Source organism: Cervus canadensis, chromosome 33 (assembly GCF_019320065.1).
Source record: "Cervus canadensis isolate Bull #8, Minnesota chromosome 33, ASM1932006v1, whole genome shotgun sequence".
NCBI lineage: Eukaryota > Metazoa > Chordata > Mammalia > Artiodactyla > Cervidae > Cervus > Cervus canadensis.
In genome coordinates this window covers 20,438,713-20,455,461 of record NC_057418.1, presented here as the reverse complement: position 1 = coordinate 20,455,461, position 16,749 = coordinate 20,438,713, and the positions used below count along the sequence as shown (strand labels likewise).

Genomic DNA, 16,749 nt, shown 5'->3' with positions numbered 1-16,749 from the left:
CCATCCCCTGCTGGCTCCTGGGGCATCACACCCCCTGGGAAGCCCTGCTGCCTCTGCTGAGATATGTTTGTGTGATTGGGGGCAAGTCCTCAGACCTCTCTCTCTGGGTCTCAGTTTTATAACAAGATCAGAATTTCTTACTGGCAAATCTGTGAATTGGCTTCAGGGAGATCTCAACTCCCTTCTTGTTTGTAAACCTTTAATGTGAATGTGCATTCTTTTTTAGAGAAAGAACATACTCTTTAGGAAAGCATCACATTTTAGGGAATTTCCCAGAGGTCCAGTGCTTAAGATGTAATGATTTTATTGTCAAGGAAGGATGTGGGTTCAATCCCTGGTTGGGGAACTAAGATCCCACAAGCCACGCAGTGCAACAACAAAATAATCATATTTTTAAAGATGCTCCTGATGTAAGAAAGTTAGCAACCATTGACTGTCACTAGATCATTGTTAAATTTAGCTAGAACTAAACATCAATCCTTATCCCAGAGTCTCTTCCATCTCTGATCCATATAAACAACCAGACTTTCAGGTGATGAAGAATCTGAGGCACCTGATTATCATAGGTCCTCAAACCTATAATCCAGACATCCGACCGCCTTGATTAGGTGTATATGGACTGAAAACCACTGGAGTCTTTTGGCCTAATTGGTGAAAACAAAGGATAAGTTCAGGGTTGTAGGTGTGGACTGATGCTTAGACCATTCCTTTGTTTGAAAAGTAAAGAAAGAGGGAAAACCTTTGACCAGAATTACCTTATGAAATGGTACTCAAACATCTTGGGATTCAAGGAAAATATTGGAAAAGAGAGAAGTGTGTTGCCTCTCATGGCTTTCTGAAAAACAAGGATCATGTCAATACCATCTACTCAGCTAAACCTCAGTAAAGGGTCCTCTGACTACCATCCTGGGAAATGGCTTTTCTTAGGTCCCCCAACACCCAGAGGCCACAATGTAAAGTCACACATACACAGTAGGATACGAGGCACTTATCCTGTTGAACCCATGTCACAGCTGTGGCAAGCGGATAGTATATTAGCTTCATCCTCATTTCCAGGTAAAAAAAGAGGGGTTTCTGGAAATATGGGGCAACTTTTCTAAGGCTACAGATTGGCAACTGTTGGAGGTTGGATTCAAGTGCAGGCGGCCCCACTTTAGACCTTACCTACTGGTTTAACAAGTGTGTCTGGGTCCGATGACGGCGCTGGGGGAGAGGTGAGAAGGGCTGGATCGGGAGAGAAGGAGGTGTTACCACATACGTTCAGTGTGTGTGTATGTCTTCCTCCATGGGCATTCCATAACTACAACGGGGATTGGGTACAAAGCCGCTTGAATTTATAATACTCCAGCATAATACGGGTCGAGGCCAAACAAATCCGTCTCTCTCTTCAGTTCCGTCTCTCAATCTCCTGCTCCCTCTTTCTCCTTGTCCTTACCCCTCTCTCTTGTCCTCTTTTATTCTTTAACCAATGTACCTTATTCTTTTTTAAAAAATTATCTGTTATTTATTTTACGCTGTGTGCGAGCTTCCTCTAGTTGCGGTGAGTGGGGGCCACTCTTCGCTGTGGTGCACAGGCTTCTCATTGCGATGGCTTCTCTTGTTGTGAAGCATGGGCTCTAGGCGCTTGGACTTCGGTGGTTGTGGCATGTGGATGCAGTAGTTGCAGCTCCTGGGCTCTAGGGCACAGGCTCAGCCATTGTGGTACTCGGGCTTAGCTGCTCTGTGGAATGGGGAACCTTCCTGGAACGGGGATCGAAACTGTGTCCCTTGCATTGACAGGTGGACTCCTACCCACTGTGCCACCAGGGAAGTCCAACATCCTACATTATTGAAGTTCTGATTCTTAAAAAATCTGAGAAAGACTTCCCTGGTGGTCCAGTGGCAATGACTCCAAGTTCCCAACTCAAGGGACCCCAAGTTTGATCGCTGGGCAGGGAACTAGATCCCATATGCCATATATGCAACCAAAGGTCCCACAAGTCACAACTAAGATCTGGTGCAGTCAAATAACTAAATAAAAATAAATATAAAAAAAATCTGTGAGAACACACATTCAGAATAACAGCTATCTTTGGAGGTAAGAGAAGGGATGTGGTAGGTGAGAGGTACAGAGTGGCTTTAGACATATAAATAAAATGCCTTGTTAAGCCAGACCATTGGCATGCACTTAATGGCTTATACATTTCCAGCTGAAAAATATGAATATTATTAAATATTAAACAAACTTTTTCACAGTCTGCCTAAAAAAAGATTTACTTGGCCTTAAAAATGTGCATACCACTTGACTGAGCAGCTCCATTTCTGGGAATCTATTCTGAGGAAATAATCTGAAATGAGGACAAAGATTTATATGCCAAAGGTTCATCACAACATTATTTCTAATTTAAAAATCTTGAAATAATTTAAGAAGTCTAACAAAGAAGAATGATTGGGCAAATTATGCTGCATCTGTGAGCTGGGATATTAAAATAGTTCTAAAAAAATGCTTACAAAGTGTTTTTAAGGGTATAAGGAAATGCATTTGATGAACTTTTAAGTGGAAAAACAGAAAATGAAATTATGCGTGAAATAATATTTCAATGTTCTGGAAGAGGCTGAAAAACAAACAACTGAAAGAACAGGACAAATAGTGGGCACCTTTGGGTTGTGCAACTGTGGCCCTGTGGACTTGTTCTAAGTTCTAATTTTATACAGCTGAGTATGTATTACTTTTGGGTGGGGGGTACACTGTGGATCTTTTGGGATCTCAGTTCCCTGACAGGGACTGAATCCAGGCAACAGAAGTGAAAGGCCGGAATCCCAACCACTAGGCCATGAAGGAACTCCCAATAGGTATTACTTTTATAAAATGGAGAAAAAGTTGTCTTCCTGTAGGTTCGATCCCTGGGTTCAGAAGATCCCCTGAAGAAGGGAATGGCTATCCACTCCAGTATTCTGGCCTGGAGAATTCTATGGACAGAGGAGCCTGGCGGGCTATAGTCTGTGGGGTTTCAAAGAGTCGGACACAACTGAGTGACTAACACTTTCACTGTTTTTTTAGGTTCTTGACATCAAAAATCTTCTGCATGCATGTGTACGGCTGAGTTCCCTTGTGAGTCACCTGCAATTATCACAACATTGTTAAGCAGCTATGCTTGGTCGCCTCAGTTGTGTCCGACTCTTTGCGACCCCGTGGCCTGTAGCCCGCCAGGCTCCTCTGTTCATGGGATTTCCCAGGCGAGAATATTGGAGTGGGTTGCCGTTTCCTTCTCCAGTTAATCAGCTATACCCAGTACAGAATAAAATGCTTTAAGAAAAGTCTTCTGGTAAGTTCCTATATTGGCAATTGGGATGACTTCTGTCTCTTGGCCTAAATAATGTGCTGCTGCTGCTAAGGCAACTCACGGGGTTATGGGAGGGCATTCTGGAGCTCCTGGTCCCCAAACAATTCGGGGTCTCCTGTTTTGTGTCTCCTACTCCAAGACTAGATGGAGATGAGGAAAGCCCAGTAGGAGATCCAGGTAGATACACACCAATGTAGAGAAGAACTGCGGTCACATGAGGTGATGGTGTGAGGTTTCTCTGGTGTATACACACACACACACTCACACACACACACACACTCACACACGTGCCTTCCCACAGTGTCCCTGCCCACATTCCACCCGGCCCGAGCGCCATGGGAGGAAGGTATGTGGCAGCAGTCCAGGGGCCTCTGGGGCAGCTGTCCCAGGGCCCAGGTGGCCGCAAGGCAGGAGTCGCAGCTGTGTGTGTTGTCGGGGAGGCTGGTGGTGGGGGTGCTCTGCCCTCCTCTTTCTTCTTCATGCCCCCTCCTCCTTCTTCAGTCCCATCAGTCACCCGGGGAGGAAAGGGTTTGGCGAGTTTAACCAGCTGCTGACAGCTCAGAGTAAGGAAGAAGTCAACCTGGGCTGAGCTGCAAGCACATGATAAGCCTTGAGGAGTGGGGTCCCCAGAGGGAGCTGGGGAGCAGTTGGTTTGGATCACTTCAGGTTTCCTTCTTGGGATCCGTGAGTGTCTTTCCTTGCTTCCTGGATGGTAGGTAGTTAGAGTAGGAAAAAGGAGTCCAGAATGGCGATGGCCTTTTTCCTATTCTAACTACCTAACGCTGGATATACCTCTAGGTGTGTACTCCGAGAAATGAGCTACGCTTAGAAGCAGAGGCTGCAGCTGAGGGGAGGTCTAGGCTTGCCATAGATTCAGGAGAGGGCAAACAAACAAAAGGCCCCACGTCTCCTCACCACAACCTTGATCAAATATTAAAATACGTACGCTGATGGGCCAAAAGGTTCATTCGGGTTTTTGCATATCATGTTGCAAAAGAACCTGAACGAACTTTTTGGCCAACTCAAAGTGTATTTGTATACTTTAAATACATATTTACATATATTTAAACTATATACAGTTTGATATATATTTACATATTTTAAAATATATTTAAAGATATTTGATATATGTATGCATCTATGAAGGAAATTGGAGAAGGAAATGGCAACCCACTCCAGTATTCATGCCTGGAAAATCCCATGGACAGAGGAGCCTGGTAGGCTACAGTCCATGGGGTTGCAAAGAATCGGACATGACTGAGCCACTTCACTTCACTTTACGTGTGTGATATACATGTATATGTATATAGGTACGTGATTTTTAATTTCATAATATTAGGCAGAGATTAATAAGCAAAACTTATCAAGTCAAGGCCTTACTCCTCTTCCCCCCCAACCATACAGTTCCGTTCTTCACCCTTCCTTCCCTAACACAACCACTGTTAGCTCTTTTAGTTATTTTATTTATTTGTTTCTGGCATCGTTGTAGTTGTTCCTAAGTTATGTGCTTATCCTGCTATTTCTTAGGTTTTTCCCCCACTACAGGCATAGAGATATTATCTATTGATTTCTTAATATGAAGGATGATGATTTAACATTCCAATCTGCCTCCTTCCCTTACCCGCCTCATTTTCCCTTTTTTAAAACCCTCCTAGTGTAATGATTGTGTTAGCTCGGGTTCTCTGAGAAGCAGAAAACAAGGAAGCACTAAAAATGAACAAGACAGGACTTCCGTGGTGGTCCAGTGGTTAAGAACTCGCCTGCCAGTGCAAGGGACATGGGTTCAACCCCTAGTCCAGAAAGATTCCACATGCCACAGGGCAACTAAGCCCATGCATCACAGGAAGAGAAGCCACTGCAGTGAGACGCCTGGGCTCTGCAATTAGAGAGTGGTCCCCACTCACCGCAACTAGAGAAAGCCTGCTCACGGCAATCGAGACTCAGCACGGCCAAAAAATAAACAAATGAATAAATAAACAAAGTTAAATTAAAAAAAAAATGAAATGAACAAGATAAAGGAGGTGGTTCCAGGCCAATCTGACACCATGAAGGAGAGGGGCAAGGAAGGAAGATTGGGTAGGAAGAGCCTTAGACTGCAGGGTCGTTCTAAGAAATTCAAGGCCAGCTGATGCTGAGACCCAGGATAAAGCTTGCTCAGTGCAGAAGTCTTGCCCTGTGCAGCCATGGCCAGCTCTGGTCCCCCTGCTGTGCTCAGTCGCTGGCTGGGAACCCAGGAGATCAAGCCTTTCCTGAAGACAATGGTGTGTCCCCAAGGGGGGATACATTCCCCAAAGCAAGCTGTCCTTCGAAGGGAAGTCTGAGTGGTCCACCCCCATGGCCACCACATTTGCATTCTAATTTATGATTTTATTAATGTTCAGTGCTTCCATTGTCATGACTGAATGAATATTGTTCATAGCTGTGTCATATTGTGTACTATACTTGTATTTTCTTTTTTATTTTTCCTCTCTTGGAGTTTTTTTCTTTACTTACTTTTCTATGTATTTGCCCATTATTCTGCTCCAAATATTCTGAGTATAAACACCCTGCATTGCGACAGAACCCACTGGTATATCCGTCAGTTCTGTTTCTCTGTTTGTTTATCTGTTCCATCTGGAGTCCTATTCTGGGTTGATCACGCTTTGCTTATTCTCTCAGTTGGTGGAGCAAGTCTTCCAGGAGCTTGTTGAAAGGGCTGAAAGTGATGTCAACATCTGACCCCTTATATGTGCTCAGTCCACCCCATAATTGATCATTTCTAAGTCAGCAATCATTGCACCTCAGAATCTGGAAATTACTGTTCTTGGTTTCTTGGGTTACTGTTGAGCAGTCAATGCCAGTCAGATTCCTGATGACTTATTTGACCTTAATTTTTCTTTCTGGCAGCCTTTAGGGTCTTTTATTTACCCCTAGTGTTCTGAAATGTCACAATGATGTGCTTTATTCTCTATGTGGGGTACTGGGTGGGTCTCTCTAATCAGGAAACTCCTGTCTTTCTCTTTCAGGAAATTTTTGTTTATTATTTCACTGATTTCTTCCATTTTGTTTTGTCAGCTCTCTCTTTCTAGAACTTATTATTTGGATATTTGATCTACTGGACTGATCATCTAATTTCCTGAGACTCTGTCCTATTTTTCTATCTAGTTCTGGCAGATTTCCTAAACTTTATCTTCTAAGCCTCTTATAAGTTGTTTTTGTTTTCAGAAAGTTATTTATTTTTTTTACTGTATGTGTTTTTCTTTCTCTTGCCTCACTGAGCATCCTCAGTGTGTGTACGTGTATATGTGTGTGTTAAGTCGCTTCAGTCATGTCCAATTCTTTGCCACCCTATGGACTCTAGCCTACAAGGCTCCTCTGTCCATGGGATTCTCCAGGCAAGAATACTGGAGTGGGTTGCCATGCCCTCCTCCAGGGGATCTTCCCAACCCAGGGATCAAACCTGCATCTCTTATGTCTCCTGCATTGGCAGGTGGGTTCTTTACCACTAGAACCACTTGGGAATCCCATATGTGTGTGTGTTTATATATATATAAACATCACACAAGAGAACAAATTCATGCTTTTATTTATTTACTCTTTAGTAAGCTTAAATCTTTGAAGGGTGTGTTTGCTCAGTCACTCAATCACTCAGTCAGGTCCGACTCTGAGACCCCATGGACTGTAGTCTGCCAGGTTCCCATGGCAACAGATTCTGTGTCCAGTGGCCTTAGCTGGAAGGTTTGAAATTTGGCATGAACCATGCCACTATTTCCATGAACATGAGCTATCTTTTCCCAGACTACTCTGCTTTTTTTTTTTTTAATTATGCAATTTATTTTAAAAAATTGAAGTAGAGAACTCTGATTTTGTTAGGTTCTCTGACCAGGAGTTAGTATGTTCTTTGCTTTGTATACATAAGCACTTCTCTCACCTACATAGAATTCAATTTCATCTCGAGAATATACACCTTTAATTTTCAGAAGAGCTGTGTGCTCCCTCTGGCTCCAGAGACTCCACTGATAGCTAGCAAAAATGGCCTTGGACCACAGCCTTCCAGACATCCTGTTGTTTTAGAAGCCCTGTTCCCAGCAGGCTTCTGCAGGCTTCAAGATGGCAGAAGGAGCCTCAGTGTGTGCTTTGGATGCAATTCTGTCCCTCACACTCTCTGCTACCTCTGAGCTCCTTTCCCCCACCTGTTTCATTGTCTACAGCTTTCTCCTGTTATCTGATGATTCTTTGTTTATACCTAAGACTGAGCCACCGGAACTCAAATTGGAAGCCCAGCTTTGGGGGCCTCCATTCCCAGAACCTTCTTAGATTCCAATACGCTGGTTCCTGCGGGTGTTCTCCAGACCCCACCCCCCACGTAATTTATTTTCAGTTTCTGCTGTTGTATTCTACAAGAGTTGCTACTGTTTCCCTCAATCTGTGTTCAATCTCTCAACTTTTCTTGACATTTCTCATTTCTGTAATCCACCTTCCCCATCATTGCTGCTCTTGTGCTTTTATTTTCCCCCTTATTTTCATTTTACTGGGGTTGTGGATGGAGGAGGGACAAACAGCATATGTCCAATGCAATGTACTATGTATAACAAGACATCAAGCTTCTTCTATGTCTTATTATTATACTTAACATGCTCCATGCCAACCTTTCATTTAAAAGATGGTTGAAAAGGTATATCTTTTGTAGGATGTGTTCAGAGGAAACAACTGATTCTCAGCTTTTCATATCCTAAGATGTCCTTCTTCTTTGACACTCTTTTCATCTAGCTCTTCATTAAAGTAACGAAAGGTTACCATTTACTGAGGACCTCGGTATTTCTCATTTCATCTTCACAGGATCACTGCAAGGTAGGCATTATTATACCCACTTTACAGACAAGGACCGTGGCTCAGAAAGTTTCTCCAGGAAACTCAGCTGACAAGACGTGGAACATGGATTCAACTGGGTGCTGATCTGCCTTCCAAGCTGACTGCTCTTTCCAGGGCAGCCTGCTGCCCACCCCAGGGGGTGTTGAGTGCTAGGTTACAGCGGTGACATGGAACTTACACGCCACAAGCTCTGTGGGAGAATGTAATTTTCATGCAGACAGAGCCCTCATCTGCCTTGCTGACCTCTATTTCCCAAGCACAAGAACAGTACTTGATGCACTGAAAACACAAGAAAAATAATCTTTAAAAGAGCAAATGAATGAATGAATGGATGGATAAATGCGGTATTCTTTAATTCTCAGAGCAACCCAGTCATGTCTCTTACATTACCCTTCTGTAAAAGGTTAAAAAACAAGTTTCAGAAATTTGGGACTTCTCTTTTTTGGGGATCTGCTCTTTCTAGGAAGTAGTGTTTTTATGTAATCTGAGGAAAAACCTGTGTTAAGGTGTCAGCTAAGACCGAACAGGATAGCTGAGTTGGCTTGACTACTCAGAATTATTGAGTTCAGAATTATTCAGCATTGGAGAGGGTGCAAACAAAAGTGAACCTTCCTAAACTGTCGGTGGGAATGTAAGTTGGTGCAGCCACTATGGCAAATAGAATGGAGGGTTCCTCAAAAAACTGAAAATAGAGTTGTCATATGATCCAGCAATTCCACTCCTAGGCATATATCTGAGACCAAAACTATAATTCAAAAAAGACACATGCACCCTTATGTTCATAGCAGCACTATTCACAATAGCCGAGACATGAAAATAAGCTAAATGTCCATCAACAGATGAATGTAAAGAAGGTGTGATACATGTATACAATGGAATACTACTCAGCCATAAAAAAGAATGAAACAATGCCATTGGCAGCAACCTGATGGACCTAGAGATTATCATATTAAGTGAAAAAAGTCAGAAAAACAAAGACAAATAACACATGTCACTTACACATGGAATCTGAAATAGGACATAATGAACTTTATCTGGGCTTCTGAGGTGGCACTAGTGAGGAACTCGCCTGCCAAGGCAAGAGACTTAAGAGATTCAGGTTCAGTTTCATGGGTCAGGAAGATTCCCTGGAGGAGGGCATGGCAGCCTACTCCAGTATCCTTTCCTGAAGACTCTCCTGGACAGAGAAGCCACGGGCTACGATCCGTGGGGCTGCACAGAGTTGAACATGACTGAAGCAACTTATCAGGCATGCACAAATTTTATCTATGGAAGAAACAGACTCACAGACATAGAGAGCAGACTTGTTGCCAAGGGGAGGGAAACAACTGCTCTTCATATTTTCTTATCCCAAGAGGTCCTTTTCCTACACTCTTTTGATGTAGTTCTTCATTGAGGTAATAAAAGGTGGGGGAGTTGGGGAGGGAGGAATCGAGAACTTTGGTGTAGCAGATGCTAATATATATTTAATGGATAAGCAACAAAGTCCTACTGAATAGCACAGGGAACTATATTCAGTATCCTCTGATAAAACATGATGGAAAAGACTATGAAAATGAATATATATACATATGCATAACTGAATCACTTTGCTGTACAGCATAAATTAAGAAATAAATAATAGCATAAATCAACTATGCTTAAATAAAAGAAATTAAAAAAAATAATTCTTCAGCATTCATTTAGCAAAATACTATCAACTGTTCATTGTGTGCTATTGGACTTGGAGACTGAAATTCATTAAATTTCATCCTAGTTTCACAAAAATCCTGCCAGGTAGTTGATTGGTCTAAAACCAGTTTCTGAAATATCTGCTTGCTCACTGAAGAATTTGCATAAAATTCAACCCCTGTTTGAAAATCTGGACTTCATTTTAGTGTCCTGTATTTTCTTGGCATTTTGGAGCTGTTTGATGATCAAAAAAAAAAAAAAAAATTAGTTCCTTGAAGGGCACATCTAACTTAATTTTGCATTTATATTATGTATTGCTTGAGCTTGCAGGATTTTTAAAAAATGATGGGATTGTTTTGGGCACTTGAAAGTGCCTTTTTCTATCTGACCTAGTTTTGAATAGTTAAGCTCTTTTTAGTCAGTTTATGTAAAGCCTTTTATTCAGAGTTTAAATTAAATTAAGTTTTAATTTAATTTAATGTTTACTTCCAGGACACCTGAACGGATGTAGAAATGCTCCAAAGGGGACTGATGTTACATAAGATATTCTCCAACCAGACTGTGATGAGGAAAAAATGAAGACAAAAGCCAAAGCAACTCACTTACTACCCCCTCCCTCTTTTCCTCCTTCCTCTCCCCCGACTACCATTCAAGGAAGAGACAAAGTTCCTCCTGGCTCCCTATTTTTGTGATTCTAGGTATCAAATGCTATTTTCTCTTGTTCTCTTGAGTCAAAGGAAAGAACGCAGGTGGGTAATTAAGTGGATGTATTTGGGGCAGGCAAAACTTCTGGCAACTTCTCCAATAAGCTGACCTACCTATTCATTCAAAAACTATTCCCTAAAACATCAGTGGGGCATGTGAATGGCTTAAAATAGAAATGACTAAACCAGCCAGAGAAATAGATAACTTTACAGCACATGCATAGTTACTTTATTAATTGTAGAAATGCTTATAATAATTCAAACAGGTAGCAAAAGGGAGAATTACATCCTTTCTGCTTGCCTAACACATCCTTGGATCAGAATTTGTGAAATTTGTTAAAAGTGTTAATTAGTTGACTATGTCCCTATCTTTGATAGGAGAAAATGGAATCAAATTGCTCAGAGCAATTTGAGTAACGGAATTATTTTAGAATGTGGACCCGTCAGACTCAACCTAGGAATGCTCACAAACTGTATATTTTATTACTTTTTTTTAAAGGTCAAAAAATAGATGATTCTTGGGACTTCCCTGGTGGTCCAGTGGCTAAGACTCCATGTTCCCAATGCAGCCAGTCCTGTGTTCAACCCCTGGTCAAGGAACTAGATCCCACATGCTGCAACCAAGAGTTTACATGCTACAACTAAAGACCCTACGTGTAGCAGCTAAAAGACCCAATATGCTGCAATGAAGATCAAAGATCCCGCATGCCTCAACTAAGACCTGGTGCAGTCAAATAAATATACAAATATCTTAGAAAATGATGATTCTTAAAAAAAAAGACAGCATATCTGTATCTATTTTCATATTTAGAAAGCTATTGGGGTGTCAACCTAACTTAAGAAAAATTTCTTTCAAATTCCTTGGATATTATCTGGAACAAAGATGATGTCCTTCTGAGACGGCATTGCTATGAGGGTAGCTAAGGTCATCGTTTGTTGGTCCCAGAGGTTCTGATCAGTGTCCCTGAAGCTGACTTACTGGAAATTCTCAGCCTAAACAGCTGGCTAGTCGGGGCAAAATGAACTAAATGTTCCTCCATGTTATAAAATTCTATCATTCGAACTCTTCAGGCATTAGAATTATATTTTGAAAAGTCTATCCATAGGGATGGTGACCAAAGTGGCTTTTAACAGTGTTGTTGACCATGGTGGCTGAACTGGCCATCTGCTTGTGTTGGGAGCCACGTCAGCTGCAGGTACATTCATGTGTGAATTGTGTAGACTCGGGGACCAGACTGCCTAGGTTCTCCCACTGGCTCGCATGCATGCCATTTATGTGACTAGCTGTGTATTGACTTTCCTTATCAGTAAAACAAGGATTTTATGTATCTACCTCATTGGGTTTTTGTGAGGATGAAATGAGCTAATATGTCTCAAGAGTAAAGAATAGTGTCTAGCACCTGGTAAGTGGTATATTAAGTGTAAGTTAAGAATGTATTACTATCATTATTATTTATGTGACGTGTTTGAAATTACACAAGGTGCTTTTTGGTTCCAGATACATAGGAGTGCATTTGTAGGTATGTTCAACCAGCAGTTGCACCTTTTATAACCCTGGAAATGCAATTTCCCAACAATGCAAGTTCTCATCCTTTCACTTTGCAGCCAGCTCCATTAAACAGCTTTCTCCTCATCCCCTCTTTTTTTAATTTTGCATGTACAGTACACCCTCTTCCTCCATCAGAGATTACTTAACTCTGCTTTGGAAAATGTTTTTGTGATACTCACAACCCCCGTGAGCCCTCTTCTCTTCTCTCACATTTTCAAATTTACTTTATCTTATTTTTAATTACCCAAGTGACAAGGGAAGTGGTGGATAAAAGGTTGAATCATGTTGTTGACAAGCTACATCAAAATGAAGGGGGGAATTGCAAAATGAGAGAGTCCAAGACTTGATAGGAGGGGCCTAGATTCCTTCTGCATTCAAAGTTCTATGTCTGCCATTTCAGATTCAGATCCATATTTTACTACCATTTTATCTTCTACCTTATATGGGTTAAACACTAGACTAGAGCTTTTAGATTATTATTTAATGCTCACAGCAACTCCTTGAAGGTACGTATTATCTCCCATCTTACAGATGAAGAAAAACAAAAATAGAGAGGTAAATAATATACCAAGACCACATAACTGGGAAGTAGAGTGCTAGAGTTAGAACCCATGCATTCTTATTCCAAACTCCATTCTCCTCCCACTATTTATAATCCCTTCTTTACATAACCAAAGAAATAAAATAATAATGGTCAAATTTCATTAATCTCATGCCCTTGAAACAAAAAATCCAGTTCAAAACATAGAAGTTTCCATATAGCTCTTCATTGCTCTCTAAATAAACCAACCATTTATACAGACTCACTCTTCCATCCATCCTTTCATCCACCTATCTTTCTAATCATCTCTCTATTCTCTATCCATCCAATCACATATCCATTCATTCATCCATCTATCCTTTTAATAACTTTAATATTCCAGGGTTGTAATAAGTCCTAAAGGAGTCCCTATCTTTAAGGAATTCTCAATCTAGGGAAAGGAACAATACATAAATAAAATTTGCAATATAATGTGGTGAACATTAATACATAGTGGTTCTTACAAAGTGTTAGAAAAATGCAGGAAAGGTGGGGAGGAGTGTTTCTAACTCTTCCTAGGGGAACTTTTAAAACTATGATCTCTAATATTTTAGGAGGTCAGAGAAGGAACCATTTGAAATTGGGCAAAGTTTTCTCAGCAGGGTTTGTGCCTAAGGAGGAAAGAAATAGGAGTCTGAGGCAATATAGAGGAGTTTAAACTCCGTTAATGTTTGAGTTGATCAAGAGTTTGCCAGAAACCAAACATGGAGGAAGATATTCCAGACCCCCCCCAAAAAAACCTTGTTGGTGGAAAAGTACATGAAAATTGTTTGCTAGTATTCCGACTTAGAGTATCATTCAAAAGAGGAGACAAAGCACCAAGGATAGGTGGTTAGGGTTTAGATAAAGAAAGGACTGGTGTGCAAGGCCAAGAATTTAATTTTCAAGGATATTAAAAATGCTCTCAAAAGCATTATTACAGTCCATTGTAAAATTATATCATTAAAAATTACAGTTCACTGTAAAATTTATTCTTCAACACCCTTAAAATAAATAATAGATGTTCTTTCTGTCCATTTCCAGAACCTTGTAACAGATTCTCTATATTTGGGGGTAAATTTGCATTCAAAAGTTGAGCTGGGATCCTAACCTTGTTTCTGGGGAATAATGCGCTCTGAATTCTAAACAACAGTTTACAAAACTCTTTGTGACTTGGCATGGTGGAACAGCCTTAGAGACCTGCCTGATGTTCAAATATGGGGCAAGGAAAGAAGATGTGGCCCCAAATGAAGACCTGCTTATTCTGTTACTCAAAATGTGGCAAGAGAGACTTCTCGAAGTGAATTTTACTTGAGGTAATGGTAATTACATTTTTGATATAGGTTTTAACCTGGATGTCTCTGCAACCCTACTTTTTATTTTCTTCCCAACCCTCTGGGATTGAAGTTAAATGGGTTAGTTAAATTAAGATATATAAATCTATCTCTATATAAATATCTCTATATCTAGCATCATCTGCCAAAGAGGAGGCTGATCTGAACTGGAACTGCTTCTATAGATTTCAAGGCTCATTTGCCAGTCTCCTTAGCTGGGACAGAGCGATGTTTCTAAGCCTGAGAATTCCTCTTTCTGTCTGAGTTGATCAATACATCTTTTTGCATCCTCTAGCACAAAAACCCAAATGTGCTTCCTTTTCTAAAAGGGAGCCTCTGTCTTGCTGGGATTAAGAGGGCAGAGTCCCATGACACAGTTTGCACTCAATTTTTGGCATCCAAAATACCTTCCCTCTTTCAAGAACTGTGGGCAGCCAGTCAAGAGGGGACAGTATTTTGGCATTTGGACTGAATATCTTACCTGCCAACTGGGCTGCTCTTAATACATTGTTTCTGAAACTGGGGGAAGAACATGTAACAGGAACAGGCTTTGTGCTGTCAGAACATTTTTGATGAGCACATCTGTACTGAGTTGAAGAGGAAGCCGACCAGCTGTGTTTGTTCACTTTCTCATGCACCAGTTTCCTTGGACTCCTGAACCCTCTCGGAGGGCAATTGTTACCTCTCAAGACTCATATTTCATTTCTTTACTTTATTAATACCATAACCATGGAATCACGCATTTTATACACAGTTGCCCTGACTGACATTCTAGCACTTTTCTCTCAATTACTCATCACCTTTTAGGCTTTAGTTCTGGTGTCAATCTTCTCAAGGAGGGGAGTGGAAATTAACCTAAACAGAGGTTCACGGGCTCCATATGTTCAAACTGATGCTTCTTCCAGGATTCCCTTCCACAATTCTATTTTCATTCAACAAGTATCGACTGGATAGCACCTGGACTAGGTGCTGTCCTCAGCTTCTCGGAGAAAATACTGAGTGGAATAGTCCTCTGGAAATAACCCGAGAGACCTCCTCCACTCCCCAAAGCCCAGTCCAGACCTGGAAAAGGGGCCAGAAGGAACTCGGGAGCCAGGCAGGGGGTGGGGAGGGCTTGGTGAGGGGAGCAGAGCGTAGCTCAGAATCCATGCCTCAAGCCATGGGGCCCTCAGACCCTTGTTCACAACCCCTGTACCCTTCTTTTTCCTTTAATCAGTTTTAATGAGCAAATCTGATCTCCTTTTTAATTTAGAAGAAAAAGAACCACACATTCTATAATAGGCTGTTTCCACAGAAAAAGAAGGGAAAAAGCTGTTCAGCCAGCTGAGAAGAAGACTTCAGTAGGATATTAAATGCTAAAAAGTTAATCAGACGGTCCCAGTCCCCTGAGGCTTGGAATATGAAGTTCAGAGTTCTATCCTTCATTCCTGGCATGTGAGGAAATATTTTCAGATAATTTCATAGATAAGCCGAGGGTGGAAAAGCTCTGGCTCTTAAACAGTAAAAACTTTTCTTGGCTTACAGAATCGTTTTAGAGTCTTGGGGGCAGAATTTTATGTAAATATCTACATAATTTTTGAATGTATTTTATGTAAATGATAAGTCACAAAAACACAAAACCTAGCAGAGGAATTTCTGCTTCCAGAGGCTTCCCAGTCCCTCATAATTCTGATCAATTCATCAAAGGCATTGGAAATCCCACCACCAAGTTATTTCATACCTGTTGGCTACCACGGTCCCCTCCCGAGTATTCCTGCCCAAAGGTCAGAAGGATACTTCCTTACAGAAAAACAGTCTTAAATTTCAAAAACAGACAGCCTACATACCCTGCCATCTTGATCCTCCATGAACGGAGCTGCCGAGTTGCTATCAGGCCATACGTTCGAATGTTCTCCAACTTCCTTTCTGACTCAGATCGAATGAATTCGCAGCGCTGATGTAAGGCTCTTAATAGGAATCTGTTTTCAATTCGGGGCAGATGTGGGACACTCTTGTAGCTCTAGGGATTATCAACTTTAAAACAAATCGCCTTCAGGATGATAAGTCAAGAGGCAGTAACTGCTTCCTGAGGCCTCCTTGGGGTTCCTTCCAAATGCTTAACATATAACACAAGAACTATGGCTCAAAAGAAGGTTTTGCTCCTGAGGTTCCCAGGCTTTAAAATGAAGCTTGCAAATACTCCTCAGAAACAAAGCTTGTAAATACATCTCAGAGCAATGAAACAGAAATTCAGATATTTTAGTAACATGCAAAAGTGATCAAAATGTCCCTGTCTCCCCCTCCCCCCGCCCCTTGCTGCCCTCCTCCCCCCATCTATCTTAGCACTGTGTTTGTTTCATGGATTAGAGTTTTTCCACAAATTGAAATTGAATTGTTCTGGTTCAGAGTTTTCTTGGCTCAAGGAAAGGAAGGGGAGGACTATTTCAAGACTTCCACAGAGAAACATCCAGAAATCAATTTAACACGATAAGTTTAATGTTCTACAATTAGCATTCCCACAGCACGAACTGCCTACAACTCAAAGCACGCTTGGTTCTGAGACACTCTGTAGGGTTGGCTCATCCACCAGGATTTTAGACTCACACACAAAAAAGATAGCTGTTGCTTAATATAGTTTAACCCAAGTTAATAACCCTGAAAAGAGGTTAAAAGAAACTACTAACTTACAAAACAACTGAGGGCAAAATTTTAAGACTATTAAATGAAAATTTTCAATGTTTTACATACAACTTTAAAATATTAAAAGTCAGTGTGTGTT

The 16,749-nt window shown here is 41.2% G+C and overlaps 1 protein-coding gene and 1 pseudogene across 2 annotated transcripts in view; both read right to left on the bottom strand.

The window, feature by feature from the left end:
- The window catches only part of SASH1 (SAM and SH3 domain containing 1), a 983,107-nt gene that overhangs the window by 240,967 nt on the left and 725,391 nt on the right, over positions 1 to 16,749 (bottom strand). The window contains exon 1 of one of the 2 annotated variants that reach the window (XM_043457239.1): positions 15,818 to 15,936. The exons of the other annotated variant lie outside the window; for it this stretch is intronic. Coding sequence (XP_043313174.1) covers positions 15,818 to 15,838 — 21 coding nt within the window. The 5' untranslated portion in view covers positions 15,839 to 15,936. Of the gene's footprint in view, positions 1 to 15,817; positions 15,937 to 16,749 lie in introns of those variants that run through there. 2 annotated transcript variants of the gene reach the window in all.
- LOC122434080 lies at positions 6,850 to 8,887 on the bottom strand (annotated as a pseudogene).